Source organism: Hyla sarda, chromosome 2 (genome assembly GCF_029499605.1).
Source record: "Hyla sarda isolate aHylSar1 chromosome 2, aHylSar1.hap1, whole genome shotgun sequence".
Classification (NCBI taxonomy): domain Eukaryota; kingdom Metazoa; phylum Chordata; class Amphibia; order Anura; family Hylidae; genus Hyla; species Hyla sarda.
The window spans coordinates 444,279,940-444,302,083 of NC_079190.1; the positions used below are offsets into that span (position 1 = coordinate 444,279,940).

Sequence of the window (22,144 nt, forward strand, 5' to 3'; positions counted from 1 at the left end):
TTTTCCTCATTGCATTTAGGAATTCCTGGTAGAGGGCAGAGGATGTATCCGTGCGAATGTGTTAGAGGGAAAAGCCTGGAGAGTTGTCATTTGCTTTAGTCTGGATAAAACGGGATAATCATCCTTGGGTATGTGCTTGTTACGTTTTCCCGGGAATGCTTGTATGGCAGGAAAGTGACCATAAAGAAATGAAGATTCTCTGAGGGCCCGGAGGAATAGACCAACTCCTCTGCTCTGGAAGAAATGGTCCTCATCATTAAATTGCTTCTACTCTCAAGTCTGTGGCCAGGGGCTGTCCTCAATGGGTTCCATCAGCAAAGACAGAAGGACCACGCTCATCATCAGCACCACCATCACCAGAAAGAGGAGATTCACCCAGTGCCCCTGAGAGACAGTCGCAAGAATGCAAAGTAAGAAGATCAATCTTTCTGTATTTCATGTTACTTGTTATACATGCACATGAGGTATTGATATGGATGGAGGGTCCTGATGTCATTGTGCACATTGTTAGCAAGAGTATAATGGATCTATGGTAACAGATTAAGATGCAGGTCTTATTGTCTTCTTTTTACTCATGGCAAACAAAATAGTATATAAAAGATGTTTAATGCCTGTGCACACTTGGGATTAGGGAAGGCCTTTTTAGTATAGAATAGGGTTGCCACCTGGCTGGTATTTTACAGGCACAGCCAGTATTTAGGCCACCCTGCCGGTGTTTTTATATCAAAAATACTGGCAATGCAATGACCGGTATTTTTCCAGCCAATCCTCCAACTCACGGAATGTTGCACCATATACTATACCAGGGTTTCCCCAACCAGACCACCTCCAGCTGTTACAAAACTACAACTCCCAGCATGCTGGGAGTTGTAGTTTTGCAACAGCTGGAGGCACCCCTAGTTGGGAAACACTGACTTATACTATATTCTAGTATATAGTCCAACATGCTGGGAGTTGTAGTTTTGCGTCAGCTGGAGACACCCCTGGTTGGGAAACACTGACCTATACTAGTGTATATACTACTATATAGTCCAACATGCTGGGAGTTGTAGTTTTGCAACAGCTGGAGGCACCCCTAGTTGGGAAACACTGACCTATACTATATACTAGTATATAGTCCAACATGCTGGGAGTTGTAGTTTTGCAACAGCTGGAGGCACCTCTAGTTGGGAAACACTGACCTATACTATATATTAGTATATAGTCCAACATGCTGGGAGTTGTAGTTTTGCGTCAGCTGGAGACACCCCTGGTTGGGAAACACTGACCTATACTAGTGTATATACTATATAGTCCAACATGCTGGGAGTTGTAGTTTTGTGTCAGCCGGAGACACCCCTGGTTAGGAAACACTGACCTATACTAGTATATATACTACTATATAGTCCAACATGCTGGGAGTTGTAGTTTTTTGTTTGGGGCAGCTGCTGAGCCACAGGCTGTATCAGGGCATGCTGGGAGTTGTAGTTAGTATCTAATGGCAACTCCCGAATTTAATAATAAAAAAAATTATCAAAAAGTCACATCAAAAATGGTACTGGTAAAAACTGCAGATCAGGGTGCAAAAAATGAGCCCCCATAAAGGCCCATATAAGTAGAAGTAAAAGTAAGGGATGTCCTTTTCTTGGCACATTAGCTCCAGTGCAGGCTTGGACTGCTTGCGATACGCCTCCATATTTCCGAGATGAGACAGAGGAGGTAAAACAGGAGATGGAGAGGACAGAACTGTCTTGCACTCTTTTTGTATGTCTTTTAAACCAGCACTGAGCTCTGTCTTTGGAATTTACACACAAGAATATGTATGCAATTTCTTTTTAGTGCTAAGATTTCCTTACAGGTAAAATCCAGCAAGCACTAAAAATCTCTAAATATATCCTGACGCTGCCACCAGTTGTCACGATCACACCCTATCGGTCCAGCCAAGACGCTAGAGAGAGTGTGGTGGTGCAAGGGTTAAGGCCACCAGACCTCTGGGTATCCACTACTAGTCCCAGAAAGTCAACAAATTAACCCTTAGATAAACGTGTTTCCACCAGAGCTGCCTTCAGAAAGGTGAGCTCATATATTTAGAGATCAAAGACCAGAGCTGATTAATTAAACATTTAATCTGATAAAAGGTATCACAGTGCTATATATATATATATATATATATATATATATATATATATATATATATATCTGCCTTTTTGGAAGGGAGACTCCATTCCCCCCTCCCCTCTGATCCCACCAGGGGTTTTTCTCTCTTCCTGGCCCCTTATCTGTTTGATTATATGATGAGACCAGGGTGCATGACTTCAAAAAAGCCTTTGACTTCAAAGGAGATGTAAACAAACAGCCAGACCCCCAATAAAATGCAATACACAAACCCACAGTCTGAATGACCTCTCACCCCCAGGTCTTAGGTTATACACAGATACAATAAAAACACATGCATGTTTCCATAATCAGGCTTTGGGCCTGACAGTGTTTAATAACATAAAATAATAACTTCACACCAGACAACATATTACTACTTCAGTGACTAATACCATCATAATGTTGTGTTGTCAGGGTGCAAGGTGAGGGGCAGATGGTGTTGCCCAGTGGTAGATGGTGTTAACCCTTTAGTGTTCGTGACACCAGGGCGTGGTTTGCCTGAAGGTAGTACCACAAGTCCTAGGTTAGGCAGGGCAAATAATAGTCCAAGGCCAGGTTAAGGTTAATGGTAGCTTTACTAAGGTTAGACAGGTTTCACAGTCTATAAAGTTCGGCCAAGATCCTAGAGAGGTGACCACTAACACAGGGGACCTAGCAGCTTGCTGGGACTTGCGGTGACTTGACAGACTTGAGCGCAGCCACGCTGACTATAATAGACTTGACTGAAGGTAGTGACAGCAGACAGAGATGACTTGACTTACTGACTTGTGGCTGCAATTTAGGCTTGAGGCCTCCAGATGTGCTGGACACTGGCTCTGAGACGTCTGGACTGGACTTGACTTCAGCATAAAGTGAATCACAAGAGAGAGATTGTAGTACCTCCCCTCTTATAAAGGGGGCTGAGCAAGGAGCCCATAGGCTAACTGCAGGTCACCTGGTGCTCTCTGGGTAACAAAACATGTGACTTTAACATATGTCAACATTATCATGTGACTAATAACCATGTGACCATATCAAAGGTCCTTTACACTTTATGTACAACCTATACACTTTATGGGGGGTCACTGCAGGTGAGCCCTGAAGACGTACAGGGACTCAAGCTGATAGGACTGTAGGATGACATCCCGTACTGGGACATCACACTGTTATTAAAAAAAAAAAAAAAAAAAAAAAAAAACACACTATTGCAACACACTATGACCACTACCATTACCATAATTTATTGACTGGATAATACCACCATACTAATACTGAATAAAATCACTAGACACTGACCAGTATCACCAATAACACCACTATACGAGAAACAAATAATTGCATCCACCATGACCACTACCATAACCACCATATAGTGACTGGATAACATCACCATACAGATACTGATTAAACCACTGTACACGGATTAACATACAGTATAGTGGTGATCCCAGAGCTACACGAGCACTGTAGACTGTATAACAGATTTCAGTGCAGGTACATGTAGTAACTCACAGGGGGTGTCTGGCTCTGTCTGGCTCTTCCCTGTCTGGCTCTGACCACCAAGAAGTCTTCTGCCAACCATGACTCGTCACCACAGAATCTGCCAGAAAAACATGTTAGGCTCCGCGTATTTCCAGAACATTTCCTAACTTTTCCCTACACTCAGTTCCCCAAATAATGCCTCCCTTGGTGCCCTGAATACTATGAAGGAGTAGGTGAGCTTATTGGGGTAGGGGGATTAAGTTGGGGTGTGTAGTTAATTTGCCACCATTAGGTAGATGCTATCATTAGGCAGGTGGGGAATCTCCCTAGTAGGTAGGTAGATAATACCCCACCAGTAGGTAAGAAGATAGGTAACCCCCCCCCCCCACACACACACACACACACACACACACTATTAGGTAAATCCCCCCCTCGTCCTGTTGAACATAAAAGCAAATAATAAGTATATGTATATACTAAGTATAAGAATATGTATCAGTATCTTGACTTTATTGCTAAAAAATATAAGTGACATATTAGCGTAAAATGATGCTTAGGATAAGACACACTTGCACAACCTTTTCCTCGCAGCTGTAATGTTTGACTTTTTGCAGGAAGAGCAATGACACTGGACTAGCAAATTTTTTTTTACAAGTATTTTGTCATAAAAAAATTCAACCAATATAATGACTGATTTCTATGGGCAATGCCTTTACTTTTCCATTGCTTGAAAGGTACTTTTGACCAAGACCAAGATGGCCTTATAATGTCACTATATGGGGCCGTGCAAAGAGAGTGGGAAGAGCTCAGCTGCATGCTTATCCCTACTAGTTCTAGCCATTGGTCAGTGTCTGAACACCCAGACCCCATTGACATGTCAAAAACTATGGTACCTTTTAAGCAATGGGAGTGAAGGCATTTCTCATATCAGGTGTTTATTTTTTGAAAGAGCCTATAAAGAGTTGCCTGGACAGTAAAAGGAATGGAATAAAAATGTTCAGGTCTGATATTCTGGGGTTTGTATAAGGCTATGTTCACACGGTGGAATTTACAAGCAAAATCCAGAGGAAAAATTACACTCGTAAATGCCATTGTTTTCATAGGGATTTTTCTGCACAGTGCACATTTTGATTCTGGCCTCCACAAAAAGAATTGGCGTATCAATTCTTTCTGCGGAATCCGCTCTGAAATGCAATGCCATCTATGGAGATGGTCATTGCCTGCACCTGCTGTTTGTGGAATGTCCACCCTGAAAATGTTTCCGCCGTGTGAACATAGCCTTATAGGGATATATATGTCTTGACTGGGATATAATAGGCATCGGCATAGGCATTCTTACGTTCTCTGCACACCTGTTAGTTACTCATCTGATGTACTAAGAACATATAGATACATGTATCATCTGCAGCATTTTGGTGGGCCTCACATAAAGTTCCACCCATTTTTTGTCTGCTGGTTGTACTAAAAGGCACACACCTCATAATATCCTCATAGGCCCTGTTGCTGCCATTGTGCCTGGTACACAAATATACACCACGTTTTAAGGTGAAATATATTTCTGTGACTTTAGATGTTGCAAGTCACATATGAGGAGGGCACACCCCCTGACACCCCTCTTTCATTTCAAACCAAGCCCCCTTCCAGCCTCCTTTAGCTTCCTTCACGCCCCCTTGGTGTGAGGGGTATAGATACTATAAAGTTGTAAATTTTTGTAATTTTAACAAGCAGCTTAATTTCTGTGCAAAAATGACTTTAGAGGATCTGTGCCGCTGGCGTGGATTGATAAATGTCCCCCATTTTGTTTTACTGAGGATGATATATACAGATTGGGACAGGGATGGACTGACACCTCATAGGGCCCCCAGGCAATAGAAGATTTTGGGGTACCCGTGTGTACACCCTTTATAGACACCCCATCCACATACAATATAATATATTTCTCCTCCTGTACAGTCTGCTGAGGGTGATAGGAGTTTGGTTCCTTTCATCACACTGTACATGCTAAGATCTCACAGTGACAGGAATGTGGCCACCAATGCTCCTACTGGGATATAATTATTGCTTTGGTATTTGTTGGCCAGAAGGGGGTCGCAATGCTGGTGCTGCCTGCCTCGCTGATGTACACTTATGGGGAGGTAGAGTCAGCGCAACCAGGTGTTGGGCACTGGAGGGGCAGGCTTCCTTTAGCGTCTGAAATGTGGCTGCACTGACTCCCCGCACCCAGTAAGTGTAGGCAGCACAGCAGTGATTGCAGGTTGTAAGAGAAAGCAGCACAGCAGTGAGTGCAGGCTGCAAGTGTAGGCATCACAACAGTGGGTATGGGCTGTAAGTGTAGGGAGCACAGCAGTGAGTGCAGGCTGTAAGAGTAAGCAGCACAGCAGTGAGTGCAGGCTGTCCTTCGCCCCTGGGACCTGACGAAGAGAGGAATCCCCTCTAGAAACGCGTTGTCCAGCATATCCCAAATCTGTGTAACTTTTGTGGCCCATGTTACTATTGTAATTTGAAAAATAAAAAGTTTACACAGCATCTTTTCCGACATCATTTGTTCCATCCCGGAGAAGCGCTGCACAAAAGTCGGATTTTTGGGTCTATCCCTCTCCACGGACACCTGCAACCTACTTTCAGCCCACATACATTTAGGCAGATTTACTTTTGTAAATGTGACAGAATTTACAAAAGATTTATCATATAGCTTTAGCCACTATGATAAATCTGGAACTTTCGCAGACTGTCTAGTCTAAGTTCACACTCTTTTAGAATTAAACAGTAGTAAATCAGTGTACAGTGTACATATTACAGAAATACATTATTCCTTATGTATGTTACTTACTTACTAGGTCATGAAGATTCTTTACTTGTCTTTTGTATGTATCTAGATTCAGTTTTTTGGCTCACAAATCCATCTGTTCTGCTGCTCACTCATTCTGACATCCACTGCTCAGGAAGGGGTGTCCCAGGCACGTACTGAGCTCACCCAAACTCACCATGCATTCACTTCCTCCCTTAGTCTGCTGTGCTGTTCTGGGTCTCTTCAATCAATCACTGCAGGCTGTTCTGAAACCCCCTCCTCTCTGTTTTCATGCCGCAGAGTAGTTCTAGTCCTGCCTGTGTGATGAGCTACGGTGAATAGCGGGACCACGGGGTGTAGCGGTGTAGGTGGTTGGGACAGATGGTATTAACCCCAGGGGCAAGGTGTTATAAACCCCTAATGTTTGTGACGCCAGAGTGGTTTTTCGTTATCGAGAACCACCCAAACGATATCTCCACTATCCCAATTGCTAAGGCAGTGAAATGAGAGTCCACGGCCAGGTTATGGTTCAACGGAGGCTTTACTGAGGTCAGACAGTTGTTATAGTCTCTACAGCTCGGCCAGAATCCCAGAGAGTCGACCAGTAACACAGAAAGGGCCCTGCAGCTTGCTGGGACTTGTAGTTATTGTAAAAGACTTTAGTTCAACCACGCAGACTAGAATAGACTTGCTCAGTGTATTGACTTTAGTAGAGACCACAGACATAGATGAGATGGCTTACTGACAATGTGGCTGGTGTGCAGGCTTTATGGCCTCCAGGTGTACTGGACACAGGATCTGTGAGGTCTGTGCTTTGCTGTCCTCAGCAGAATGAGAAAAAAGAGGCAGATTGCAGCAGGGAGGCTGTACTAGAAGCCCATAGGTCAAGCTGCAGGTCATGTGTTTAGCTGGTGCCCTCTGGGTAACATGTGACAACATCATGTGAACATATCATGTGACCTCCACAGGTCCTAAACACCTTATACACAAAATACATAACTTTATACTGACTATACATATAGTACAATAAAAAACATTAAAGTAACAGCAGGGGAGACACTGCAGGAGAGACCCCAGGCCTAAGTGTAGTGAACTGACAAGGCCTAAGTGTAGTGCAGGATCATGTCCTGTACTGGGACATTATACCTGCACTTACTGGACCTTGTCCCTGCCTGTGCTTCAGCTGGGACAAAGATGATGCTGAAGCCGGACAGGATTATGTTCTGGATGGAATGGGGACCCCTAGTCATATTTTATATTAGCCATGATTTCTATAAAAAAGATTGTAAAATGTTTATGAAGTATATTAGAAAGGTTAATGTTTTCCTAAGATGTACAACATATAAAAAGTTTTTGATTTTGACAGTGCCCATTCAAAAAGGAGCTGATAGCTCTACCTCCTCCTGGAGTCCTCCCAAAGATATAACCTTTTAGGGTATGGTCACACGAGCCATATTTAGCTGCCTCTTTACTGCTGCATATTTGAAGTCAATGGGTGGCAAAATCATCTGCAAAAAATATGCAGCAGAATACAGTGTGTTTCACTGCTGCTGATCTGCTGTAGCAGATTTTGCTACCCACTGAAGTCAATGGGCAGCGAAATCTACTGCAGCAAATCTGAAGCAAAAATATGCATGTGTGAACGTACGCTTAGAATAGGGTCACACGGAATGGATCCACAGCATACACACACCGATCTGTGAGTTGCCTTGCGCATGTGCAGTGTATTCACAGACATCACGACCGCTCCTCCTGCTCCCTGAGGTAGGCCGACAGAAGCTGCGATGTGCATGAGTACACTGTGTCTGCTCATAGCGGCAGAATGCTGCTACAAGCAGGCACAGCTGGAAGCACACTGTAGGGTCCTTCATCGGTGTATCTGCAGCGTAAAATACGTTGTGGATACGTTCCGTGGGACCCTACCCTTAAGGTGATTTTACCCTTTCAGGGCAGGGTCACACGTAACAGATTTGCAGCATATTTTATGCTGTAGATCTGCCGGTGACCTGACCCATTTTGTGTCTCCAGCTGTTGCCACCCCCGTTCCCCCACTTTGCTCTGTCCCTGGCCTGATCGCAGCAGCAATCCGCCGCTACGAGCAGCCACACAGAGGACCTGCGGGTTGCCGAGTCCACTCAGACATCGCGGAGCAGCCGCGATGTTTGAGTACACTGCACATGCGCAGTGCTCCGCGATGTCAGCGTGCATTCGCCAACTCGCAGACCCCCTGTGCGGCTGCTCGTAGCAGTGGCCGCTGCGAGCAGGCAGGGGGCGGAGCGAGGCGGGGGAACGGGAATGACAACAGCTGGAGGCACAAAATGGGTCAGGTCACCGACAGATCTGCAGCGTAAAATACGCTGCGGATCCGTTGCATGTGACCCTACCCTCAAGGTCATTTTTCTTACCATATGCTGGCTAAACACGTGTGGTGGACCAGTACAGGAGTTATACCCCTGTACCCTTGCTGCCCTGTCAAGCAGCCTCCCTGCAGTGTCCCCTGGGCCCCCGACACCTGTTCTCTTATGTAGATATATTTTCAGCCATGTGTTATACTGTAAAATAAATATGAGTGTTATTGCTTTAAGAAATGTTAACATGTGATCACCAGTTGTCATGTGAGTTGTCATGTGAGTGTAACCCCGTGAGGTGTCAATGAGCATGTGACCTATGGGACCCCTCCTAGTCTCTCCCATATAAGCCCTGGGTGGAGATAGCTCGCTCTCTTATGCTCTTGATTTCCAGTTAAGTCTTTGCGGAGGTCCAGGGCAGTCAAGTCCTAGAGTGTGTCTGGAGTCCATAGGAGGCCTCAAGTCCGTCCTGCAGCCACAAGCCTTCAAGTCTACAAGTAAACTACAGTCACAGATTAGTCATTCTCAAGTCAAGTCAAATCAGTCACAGTCATCTATTGTCAAGTCAGCGTGGCCTGCACTAAAATTGTCCAAATCTGCTGCAAGTCCCAGCAAGCCCTTAAAGTCTCTGAAGTAACAGGTCACCTCCGTGGGCCTGGCTGAACTGTATAGACTGTTCCATTTGTCACTCAATAAAGCTTCCGTTGTCCGTAACTTGACACCGGAGTTATTATTGCCCCCGTGCCTAGCCCAGGATCCATCGGTATACCTTCGGGTGGTATTGAGGATAAACTACACTCTGGCATCACGAATACAAGGGGTTAATGCCATCTGCCCCAGGGTAGTTCCATCTGCCCTTTGCATCACACCCTCTACCACAACTTATGGCGTCACAAACAAGATACGGGTGTACACCTAAAGTATCCCCTCAGACTGAACTGTGTCCAGTATTGGCAGATTGAATTACCCTACAAGCAGATGGCATTTACCCCTTGTATTCGTGACGCCAGGGCGTGGTTTATCCTCGATACCACCCGAAGGTAGACCGGTAGCTCCTGGGCTAGGCACAGGGGCAATAATGACTCGGATGCCAAGTTACCGATAACGGTAGCTTTACTGAGCTTAGACAGATTGTAAAGTCTATACAGTTCAGTCAGGGCCTACGGAGGTGACCAGTGACTCAGAGACCTTAAGGGCTTGCTAAGACTTGTAGTAGATGGGGTCATTTTAATGCAGGCCAGTTGACTTGACAAATGGTGATTGTGACTGACTTGACTGATGACTGACAATACTGAGACTGTGGCTTACTTCTAGCTGCAGACTGGACTTGAAGCATCCTATGACTCTGGACACACACCTAGACTCGACTGCACTGGGCCTCAGCAGGAAGCAAGAGAGCAAGGAAAGAGCATGAGCTAGCTCCTCCCATGGGGGAGACTAGCAGGAAGCCCATAGGCCACCCTTGGGATCCCCTGGTCACTGGTACCACCTGGGTAACAATCACATGACAAGTCACATGGTAAACAGTCTTAAAGTGACAATGCTTTCTGAACACATTACATGGTATAATACATTAGAAACATATTTACATGGGGGGACAGATGTAAAGGGGCCCACTATAGGGAGGCTGCCTGACAGGGCAGCAAAGGTACGGGGTGACACCTCCCATACCGTGGAACCACAAATTCCCCCTCTTAAGCACAGCCGTCCTCGGCACCCAGTGCTGGAGGGCGGACGACTAGAAGTGGCCACTGGGGCCTAGTGACAGTTCCTGGGGCATATTTGTATAAAATGTCCTTCACAGGTCTGGGTAGTAAATAACAGCAGAGGATGAGTCCATGTAGCACTTTAGAAATGTCCATTTCCTTTGGGAAATAAATTGGTAAACATGTGGGATTTATTACACTTGCAACTGCATTGATAACATACCTTAGACACTGAAACACATAAATTGTGGATTGGGCTGCTGGAGGCTATTTACCCAATGCCTTAGCGACTGGGGCCCTTCGGTACTAAAACACTTCTCCCAAGAACTCTATACATATTTTATACAACACACCATTGTTACCTCTATATACAGCATTTCTGTGTCTCTAAGTGCTTTACTTAAGTTGCAGAGGAACCCTCTGGCCAGGAGAGCACCCTGTACACGGGGACAGGAAAAATTTTAGATGCATATAAACATTTCGACAATATGGACTGGTAATGGACACGTTAGATGCAGTCCTGACTAGACATTTTGACAAAGGTTATATACACACTGTATACTGTAGACTGACTAGATTAATTGGACTATGTGTGATACTGTTTTTTACTCCCTATATCTAGCGGGAAGCTATCCTTGAGTAGACCTTTGGGATCTATGCAACACCACCTCAGGGGTATCTGGAACGATTGCGTCTTCTGGAGCTCTTGGAACTTCCGAGGCCGCAGCTGGTTCGTCCTCAGTGAACTCAAGAGCTGGTGTTAGTTCAGGACTGGTAGGGCCCAGAGTCACTGGCATCTATACTGGAGAGGCTGGAGAAAGAGTTGGTTCTCTAGAGATTGGTGTATAGACCAAAGTCAATGGTGACAAGACTGGGACTGGTGCAGAGACTAGAGTAGGCTGAACCGGTGCTGGTGAGACACAGAAGATCGCAGGCTGGGTTGGAGAAAACATGGGGAAATCCATGGATGAGTGGATTCCTTCGCTTGGAAAGTACCCAGGTGGCGCTGGGAGCACTGGTAGATCTTCTTTCAGACACAACTTGATTCGGTTTCGGTGAACAACCTGCGACTCATACCCAGTCTTTTGTTCTTCGTATACAGCAGATTCCAGATAGGGTATGGCCTTCACCGTGTACGGTTCTGTCTCCCAGATAGAGTCTAACTTGTGGGTCCTTGGAAACTACCGCAGCCAGACTTTATCGCCCAATTGAAGTGGTTTGGCAGAAGCATGACGGTTATAGTCCTCCTGTTGTCTCTGCTGGGCCTCACCCATCTTCTTGCTGACAATTTCTTTAGCCTCTAGGAATCTTCTCTGGTTGTCAGAGACCCACTCCAGGGAGGCTTGCGGAGAGTTGATGAACGGGGCTTGGAGCCCAAATGTTTGCCTTTAGGCAGCTGCCCATGTCGCCCCATCATCAAATAGAAAGGGGTATACCCCGTAGAACAGTGGACTGTGCTATTATAGATCTCCGATGGTTCAAGCAGCAGTCAGGGCTACTCTAGACTTGACACAGAGGCTGCTCGCAACATGTGGATAAAGACTTGATTGATGCGCTCACAGAGCCCGTTCCCCTGGTGGTGATTGCAGGCCTGGAATTGACATAGCTCTTGGAAGTGTTTGGCCTCGAAGGCCGTTCCACAGTCCGTTAGGATGGACTCCGGGCACCCAAGAGTTTGCACCCAATTGGAGTAGAACACCTGGGCCGCTGTCTTGGCTGTGAGATCTCTGACGGGGACAACGATAACCCATTTGGAGTAGTGATCCACCATGGTGAGAGCATAAGTATACCCAGACCGGATAGGAGACAACTTGACATGGTCTAGCGCAACCAACATGGTTAGGCCCTTCACTCTGGATGGAATGGAGGGGTGCTCTTGGGTCCTTGTGCACGTTCTTGATGATGTTACAGACAGCACATTCTCTGCACCATTTCTCAATGTCACTCTGCATTCCGATCCAATAGAATCTTCCCGTGACAGTAGCTTTAGTCTTGTGGACTCCAAAGTGTCCCAACTGATCATGGTATGCGTGGAGGACCATCGCCGCATCTCTTCGGGGAACCAGAATCTGATGAAGTCGATCACCAGAGACCGGATCCGAAGAGTTTCAGTACAACAGTCCTTTGTGCACAAACAGTTGCTTCCTCTGTCGCCACAGATGTTTAAGCTCGTAGTCACACTTGGCCCGGCATAGACAGGTGGTAGTCCAACAGATCCCCCATGACTTGACTTTCACCCTGAAGAGTCTTCCAGGTATATAGGTGTTCTTTGACCTTTTCGGACCTGGGTTCACCGTCCATGAGGGTGGTCACAACATTCTGGTTCACGAACCGTTGGTAGAATGGGGACATCGTCATCCTGGAAAGTACGTCGGCATTGACATTCGACTTGCCGCTTCTGTACTTGATGGTGAAACTGTAATTGGCTAATCTTGAAGCCCAACGCTGCTCGATGGCACCCAACTTGGCAGTGTTCAGGTGGGCCAGCGGGTTATTATCCGTGTAGACAGTAAATGGCGTGGCAGCCAAATAGTCTTTGAACTTTTCGGTCATGGCCCACACCAGGGCAAGAAGTTCCAACTTGAATGAACTGTAATTTGCATAGTTCTTCTCTGCTCTTGGCAGGTTACGACTGGCATAGGCAATTACTCGCTCTCACCCTTCCTGGACTTTGGACAGGACAGCTCCCAGACCTTCGAAACTGGCATCAGTATACAGCAGGAATGGCTGACTGTAGTCTGGATACACCAAGATGGGTGGTTCTGTCAGCAGACTTTTGAGAGCTCAGAACGCCGCCTCTTGCTCTACGGCCCATTCAACAGGTATTCTTCCATTGTAGTTCTCCTTCACCATACCCCGTAAGAGAGCTGTGAGGGGTTCTGCAATCTGGGCGAAGTGGGGAATAAAACGGGGGTAGTAGCCGGCAAACCCCAGGAAGCTCCTGTCATCTTTCACCGTGCGCGGGGTTGGCCAGTTCTTGACAACTTCCACCTTTTCAGGATTAGGCTGGAATCCCTCTGCGCTGACAACATGACCCAATAGACGACCTGAGGTTTGAGCAAGTGACACTTTGATGGTTTGATCTTCAGCCCATGCTTGATCAGGACTTGGAAGATGGCTGACAGGTGGCTAAGGTGCTCTTGGAAGGACTTGGAATACACAATGACATCGTCCAGGTACAATAGGACACTTTGAAAATTCAGATGGCCCAGGCACCTTTCCATCAGACGCTAGCAGGTGCATTGCACAGCCCAAATGGCATACTTTTAAGCTCAAACAGTCGCATGGGTGTCACAAAGGCGATCTTTTCCTGATCCTCCACAGCCATGAGCACTTGCCAATATCCACCGGTTAAGTCCAGGGTGGAGAAATAAGCAGCCAGACCCAAGGGCAATGAATTACTCCTCAATTCTTGGCAATGGATAAGTGTCCTTGTGTGTAAAATTGTTCAACTTCCTGTAGTTGACACAGAAGCAGATGGTTCTGTCCTTTTTCTAGACTAGGAGAAGTGGCGCTGCCCAGGGGCTTTGACTTTCCTGGATTCCATCTTTCATGACGGCCAGCATCTTCTTGACAGTCTGAAACATACTGGGTGTGAGTGGACAGTGTCTTTCCTTGATAGGTGGGCTATCACCTGAGAGGATTCAGTGCTGAATCATTAAGGTCTGCCCGAAGTCCGTGGGGTGCTTGCTGAAAGCCTTATGGTACCTCTTGGCAACATTGATGATTCCATTGACTTGGTCCCTTGGGGTAGTGTCGTCTCCAAACTGGAGTTGAGCCCACCAGGGCTCTGGAGGGCTCACACTGGATCCTTCAGTCAATTGAGCTGCACGCTGTCGGGCCACCAGACGTTCTGTCACAATGTCTTTTGACTCTAGGAGGTACAGCTGGGCTACAGGAGTGTATTTGGGTAAGACAGTAGCAGAATCAGACAGGTTTACTAACCGCACCAGGACTCTCCCGTTGGTGACAAGGCTTCTCTCAGCTCGAACAAGAGGATGATCTTCCAATTGCAGAGGTTCCAACAGGGCTTGATAGTCCTTATTCTTGACTCCGGGACATGCAAGACACCAGATGATGGTCTCTGTGTTGGGTTGTAAGGTCACCGACCTGATGTCTTGAACTCGTACTCTGCAGATTTCACCTTACTTTTTGTCAAACTTCTGCTCCGCCTGTAGAACTTTCAAGTGGTGCTGTGCAGCCTGCTGGCCTGCAGAGGGCATATGGGGAAGAGAGGCAGGAAAGGCATCTAACACTTCAGTGAAACAATTCTTCATAACAATTCTTCATCCCCAATATAAACTCAGCAGACCCCATATCTGTCACATTAGTTACAATCACTCCCTGCCCGGTAAGTACATGCTCTCCCAACTGAATGGTTGGCTCCCAGTATCCATGTCTAGGGACTGGTTGCCCATTTCCTGCAACTACTCTGTAATTAACATCATCAGGCTCACGCAATAAACTTGCATCCCAATGCTGATAGAAAACACTTTTAGGTATAGGTTGGGGGGCATTTCATCAGCATTAAGACATTTATGGTACACATATACCTTCTTATCCCCCTGTTCTGTTTCTTGTTCTAACCAATTTTCCTTGTGCACAAATTTAGCTGTATTAAACCATGCTTCTGCTGTCTTCAGCAAATTATTAGCAACTAATAATCCTTTCTTCTCTCTGAGAATTTTCCGCCATATTTCTGGCTGCAACCTTTCTCCCATTACTGGTTGTATATTACATATTTTCATTAGTTTACCCAACTTTTTCACATTTTCTTCACCCACTCTCTCTGCCACCAGATCACATGTTAAAATTCTTCTCTCCGGCTTCACCTGTTTCTGTCCCATCCTTACTTCTTTGAACCTCCCAGTTGGAGCCCAAACAGATCTTCTGCTCTATTCTGCTCTTCCGTCTCACAGTCCTCTGGCTGTTCTTGATGGCAGGGACACCTAACTGGCTCACTCCCCTTCTCTCTTGCTTTACCTTCTATTTCTTCCAAAGCTAGTCCTTGCTCCCAATCCTCTATTGGAAAGTGCACATTCAATCTAAAAACCACTAACTCTTCTAACTCTGGTATAATTGGGTGACGTCCCAACAGTTCACTCGGATAACCTGGGCTAATCACTTTAAGCAATCTTTAACCCCCATGTGAAACCGCTAGCATTAATCCACAGACACAATTTGGACATGACATGACACATATACAGATAACATACAATATACACACTAGGACAAGTCACAGAGATGTCTTATTATAAGAGAAATCCTATGCACGTGCACGTACCAGAGACACTAACTATACACTGTGTCTCTATTTAACTACTGGCACCCTGCCAAATTCACTAATATCTTCTCTCACAGACTAACTGGAGATGATTATTAGCTTTTTCCGGAACTCAATCTCTCAGAAGCTGTCCTTCTGGCTGGGATGCTATTCACACACATAAACAGTTATGACAGGGAAGGTCATGGAAATGTCTTATAGGCAGAGGAACTTCTTGTGTTATACTTTCCTGTATGTTCAAGACATGCCTTACTGCAGTGGCTTGTTTGAACTACTGGTGTCCAGCACCTAATGCTAATGCTCTAATTAACAGAAATATCTGTAGTAGCAGTTATTAGTGCCTTTCCTATTCAATCACCCTGAGACCCAGCCCTCTTCTCAAGAACACACACACTCACTAAACACATACCCGGGCAACAGATCACAGTCACTTTATGACAGGTTCAGCAAAACGACTCTGAGCAAGAACTTTTACCTGTCTAGGTACTGACTAGGTTACAACAAGAAATGTGTCCTCCCGTACTTTAAGAGTTGACCAGGTTCATCGGTGTCCCTTCTGTATCCAGTTGGTCTGGCTTAATGCCTTGCCTCTCGCGACTGCCTTCCGGTACCAGTACTCGGAGTTCCTTTTCGGGCCCCAACTGAAGTGGAACTCTCCTTCAGGACCTAGTGGATATCTGTTCCCGTCCAAATCAATTATTATTTGATGCATGCATCGAAGTAAGTTAATAACACACTGACACATTGTTCACTACAGAAATTACAGCACTTCACAGGGGTTCATATAGACTTCAGAATTAACATAAATTACCACCCACATTATTGATTAATCATTAGTGACGTGTGTGTGTGTTTAAGATACATGTACATAGTTTTTTTGTCATGCGCAAGTTTGACTTGTTTTGCTTCTAAGTGCTAAGCAATTATTAACCTTGTTCTTCTCCTCAAATATCCAAATGTCATTTTGACATTACTTTATCTCTCTGCAAACAGTTAAATCTTGATTCTTACACTGCACTGGTGGGAGAGAGGCTGATTTCTGTCTGGTCAGCTAATATTGAGCAAAGGTCTAAGTAGATGTAAAATAAGTCATTTTATCAATTAAAATATATATGATTATATATTAAATCCATTACACTTCATACAGTAAAATCACTCCAGATATGGAGCTAGCAGTATGATAAAAGTGACAGATGTTTCACACCAGCAAGGTGTTGCATCAAATTTAACATTACCATGTGTGGAATTGTACAAACTGTTAAAACATAGCGTTCTTGATCTCGTGATGGGCGTGTATGAAAAAAAAAATATATATATATATATAGCAAAGGCTACAGTTGCAGTTTTTGGTCACATGACATCAGAAGTTCACATAAATAAGTTATAGGGGTCAGAGCAGGGCAATTTTACGCCTATTTTTAAACATTTTTAAACCAGGAAATCACATACAAAAAAATATATACAAATAAGGTATCATTGTAATGATATAGACCTGAAGAATCAAGAAAATATGTTAGTTTAAGTGTATATTAAACAGCATAAATTAGCAAAATTTTATTCTTTTCAATTTTTCCTCATAAATATTTATATATTTTTTTGCTTCGCAGTATATACAGTAAGATTTCCTTTAGCGGACACCTCCCAATAGTGGACCGTTTTTTATTCCCCGGCAGAGTCCTGTAAAACTTAATATATTTGCACCCTCTAAATAGGAAGCATTTCCAATAGGGGAGACGGACACACCCAATAGGGGACAAAACACTCCCAACAGGGGACAAAACACTACCAATAGGAGACAAAACACTTCCAACAGGGGGACAAAATGCTCCCAATAGAGGACAACCAGGCTTATGTGTCGGCCCTACCTTGTACACAGGGCTGCCGTCAGTGGGGTACAGACAATACCCCAGTTAGGGACCCAGGCTCCCCAGCGCAGAAGACTGCTGTTTAAACAGTGGTATTCTGCTTTTGTATACCCCCCTGATCCCCCGAGCTAAATAATCCCCCATTATAACCCCTGTGCCTCATCATTTCCCCTTGCTCCCCCCTTTGCTATTATTCCCCCTTTACAACCCTCAGTGCAGATTCATCACCCCCTCTTTACCAAGCCCTGTGCCATTTCTTTCCCCCTTTTATTCCACCTGTGTCATTTCATCTTCCTTTATCCCCGTGCCCTGTGCTAAATCATCCTCCCTCACCCCTTGTGCCACATCACTTTTCCCCTTCCCTCCTCCCCCTGTTGTTCTTCTTACCTGGCCAGCAGACTCAGGTGCAGGGGCTCTCAGTGGGTTTAATGTTCTGCTAACGTCCTCTGCGCTGCACTCACTGTGCAGTGGCGCCTGTGGGCACTGATGAGGGAGGCTCCTGACGTCACTTGTCAGTGCCTGCAGCCGCTGCTCTCATTACGTGCAGTACAGAGGACGTCAGGAGAATGTCAAACCCACTGAGAGCCCCTACACCTGAGCCTGCGGACCAGGTAAAGAGGGAAGAGGGAAGGGAAATATTGATGTGGCACAAAGTGTAAGGGGAGGGGAATGATTTGGCACAGGGGGAATATAGTGGCACAGGGGGATAAAGGGATCAAATGGCACAGGGGGGAAGAAATGGCACAGGGGATGGTAAAGAAGGGGTGATGAATTTGCACAGAGGGCAATAAAGGGGGAATGAAATGGCACATGGGAGGGGAAATTATGTGACACAGGGGCTTAGTGGGGAGAATTTGGCACAGGGTGTAAAGGGGGAACAAAATGGCACAGAAGGGTTCAAAGGGGGAAGAATGAAGTGGAATTAAGGGATCAATTAAGAGGGGGAATCAAACGGCACAGGAGGGGGGATGGAATAGTACAGGGGGTGATAAGGGATGATTTAATGGCATCGGGAGATTTTACTGTAATATTGCTTTTTATCGTGTTTTATAGGTTATTAACTCTGGAGTGAGTTCAATACAGTATTCACTTATTTAGAAAGATTCTGGGGCCTTTTTTCCCAATAGGGGACATCTCTCAATAGTGGACACGTTTTCTTTCTCTGGGAGTGTCCACTATTGGGATATTCTACTTGTATTATGGAAAATTGAAGGGTGTCATTACAAAGTACAATTGGTCCTGAGAAAAGCCTTCATATGGGTCTGTAGATTTAAAATGAAAGAGATAAAGGGGTACTCCGGTGGAAAACTTTTTTTTTTTTTAAATAAACTGGTGCCAGAAAGTTAAACAGATTTGTAAATCACTTCTATTAAAAAAATCTCAATCCTTCCAGTACTTATTAGCTGCTAAATACTACAGAGGAAATTATTTTCTTTTTGGAACACAGAGCTCTCTGCTGACATCACAAGCACAGTGCTCTTTGCTGACATCTCTGTCCATTTTAAGGACTGTCCAGAGTAGGAGAAAATCCCCATAGCAAACATAACAGTGTAGCAAACATAAACAGTGTAGCATGGTTTGCGCAACTTACACTAACATCGATGGAAGTTACACAAACTGTATAAAACAGCCGCCTTGGCTGTTTTTGGCTTCCTGACTACATCCGACAGCCTCAACAAGAATGTTTATAATATCCAGATTATAATGTCCAGATGGGTATAAATCCTTTAAGTAGTAAATCTTTATTAGTGTTGCTTGTTACAGATTTAACCAGACTAATGACTGGATGGCTGTGAAAACCACTTTACTTTGCCAGAGATGAGCTCAGGCCTACCGTGGGGCAAAAAAGTATTTAGTCAGCCACCAATTGTGCAGGTTCTCCCACTTAAAAAGATGAGAGAGGCCTGCAATTGTCATCATAGGTATACCTCAACTATGAGAGACATAATGAGAAAAAAAATCTATAAAATCACATTGTCGGATTTTTAAAGAATTTATTAGCAAATTATGGTGGAAAATTAGTATTTGGTCAATAACAAAAGTTCATCTCAATACTTTGTTATATACACTTTGTTGGCAATGACAAAGGTCAAACATTTTATGTAAGTCTTCACAAGGTTTTCACACACTGTTGCTGGTATTTTGGCCTATTCCTCGATGCAGAACTCCTCTAAAGCAGTGATGTTTTAAGGCTGTCGCTGGGCAACACGGACTCCCTCCAACGGTTTTCTATGGAGTTGAGATTTGGAAACTGGCTAGACCACTCCAGGACCTTGAATGCTTCTTACTAAGCCACTCCTTCATTGCCCGGGTCGTATGTTTGGGATCATTGTCATGCTGAAAGACCCAGCCACATTTCATCTTCAGTGCCCTTGCTGATGGAAGGAGGTTTTCACAAAAAAATCTCACGATACATGGCCTCATTCATCCTTTCCTTTACACGGATCAGTCCTCCTGGTCCCTTAGCAGAAAAACAGCCCCAAAGCATGATGTCTCTACCGCCATGCTTCCCAGTAGGTATGGTGTTCTTTGGATGCAACTCAGCATTCTTTCTCCTCCAAACATGACAAGTTGAGTTTTTACCAAAAAGTTATACTTTGGTTTCATCTGACCATATGACATTCTCCCAATACTCTTCTGGATCATCCAAATGCTCTATAGCAAACTTCAGATGGGCCCGGACATGTACTGACCTAAGCAGGGGGATATGTCTGGCACTGCATGATTTGAGTCCCTGGCAGCGTAGTGTGTTACTGATGGTAGCCTTTGTTACTTTGGTCCCAGCTCTCTGCAGGTCATTCACTAGGTCCCCCTGTGTGGTTTTGGGTTTTTTACTCAACGCTCTTGTGATCATTTTGACACCACGGGGTGAGATCCTGCGTGTAGCCCCCGATCGAGGGAGATTATCAGTGGTCTTGTATGCCTTCCATTTTCTAATAATTGCTTCCACAGTTGGTGCAGGTCTACAATTTTGTTTCTGGTGTCCTTCGACAGCTCTTTGGTTTTTGCCATAGTGGAGTTTGGAGTTTGACTGTTTGAGGTTGTGGACAGGTGTCTTTAACCCCTTAAGGACCAAGGACGTACTGGTACGTCCTTGGTCCTGCTCCCCTGATATAACGCGGGGTTACACGGTAACCCCGCATCATATCACGGCGGGCCCGGCGTCATAGTGAAGCTGGGACCCGCCGCTAATAGCGCGCAGCGCCGATCGCGGCGCCACGTGCTGTTAACCCTTTAGCCGCGCTAAAACCGAAAGTGAAAGCTGCTGGTTAACTCAGTGGGCTGTTCGGGATAGCCGCGGCATCCCGAACAGCTTACAGGACAGCGGGAGGGCCCCTACCTGCCTCCTCGCTGTCCGATCGCTGAATGACTGCTCAGTGCCTGAGATCCAGGCATGAGCAGTCATGCGGCAGAATCGTCGATCACTGGTTTCCTATGAGAAACCAGTGATCAATGATGAAGATCAGTGTGTGCAGTGTTATAGGTCCCTATGGGACCTATAAAGCTGCAAAAAAAAAGTGAAAAAAAAATTAATGAATATCATTTAACCCCTCCCCTATTAAAAGTTTGAATCACCCCCCTTTTCCCATAAAAAAAAACACAGTGTAAATAAAAATAAAAATAAACATATATGGTATCAACGCATGCGGAAATGTCCGAATTATAAAAATATATCATTAATTAAACCGCTCGGTCAATGGCGTGCGCGCAAAAAAATTCCAAAGTCCAAAATAGTGCATTTTTGGTCACTTTTTATATAATTTAAAAATGAATAAAAAGCGATCAATAAGTCCTATCAATGGTAGGATAGCCATCATATGGATAGGGGATAAGATGTTAGATCGCCGCGGTCCCGCTGCTGGGGATCCCCGGGATTGCCGCTTCGGCACCCCACCATCATTACTGCACAGAGCGAGTTCGCTCTGTGCGTAATGACGGGCGATACAGGGGCCGGATCAGCGTGACGTCATGGCTCTGCCCCTCATGACATCACGGCCCGTCCCCTTAATGTAAGTCTATGGCAGGGGGAGTGACGACCGCCACGCCCCCTCCCATAGACTTGTATTGACGGGGGCGGGCCGTGATGTCACGAGGGGCGGAGCCGTGACATAACGAGGCTCCAGCCCCTGTATTGCCCGTCATTACGTGCAGCAGCGATCCCCAGGGTCCCAAGCAGCGCGACCCCGGCGATCTGACATCTTATCCCCTATCCTTGGGATAGGGGATAAGATGTCTAGGTGCGGCGTACCCCTTTAAAGGGGTACTCTGCTGCCCCCTCAATGCAAGTCTATGAGAGGGGGCGTGATGTCATGAGGAGGTGGGGCTATGATGTCACAAGCTCCCTGCGCCGGCTCCAGTGTTTGGAGCAGTTTGTTCCAAACGCTGAGCAGCGGAGTACCACTTTAAGTCTTTATTTTTGGAAAGGTTCACTCTTTTCTTACAGTATCTTAAAATATTTTCCTGCAACAAAACAAGCAGTCGGCAGGCATATACAGAAGACACATCCCAGACAGATGGTGCTGGGAAGACTAGGGGACTTTTAGAAAAGAATCCAC

General features: G+C 45.4%; 1 protein-coding gene across 1 annotated transcript in view; it reads left to right on the plus strand.

Moving 5' to 3' along the window:
• GABRR3 (gamma-aminobutyric acid type A receptor subunit rho3) overlaps window positions 1–22,144 on the plus strand; it is a 96,353-nt gene continuing 74,209 nt past the window's right edge. The window contains exon 1 of the mRNA XM_056559313.1: window positions 1–410. Coding sequence (XP_056415288.1) covers window positions 244–410 — 167 coding nt within the window. The 5' untranslated portion in view covers window positions 1–243. The remainder of the gene's footprint in view (window positions 411–22,144) is intronic.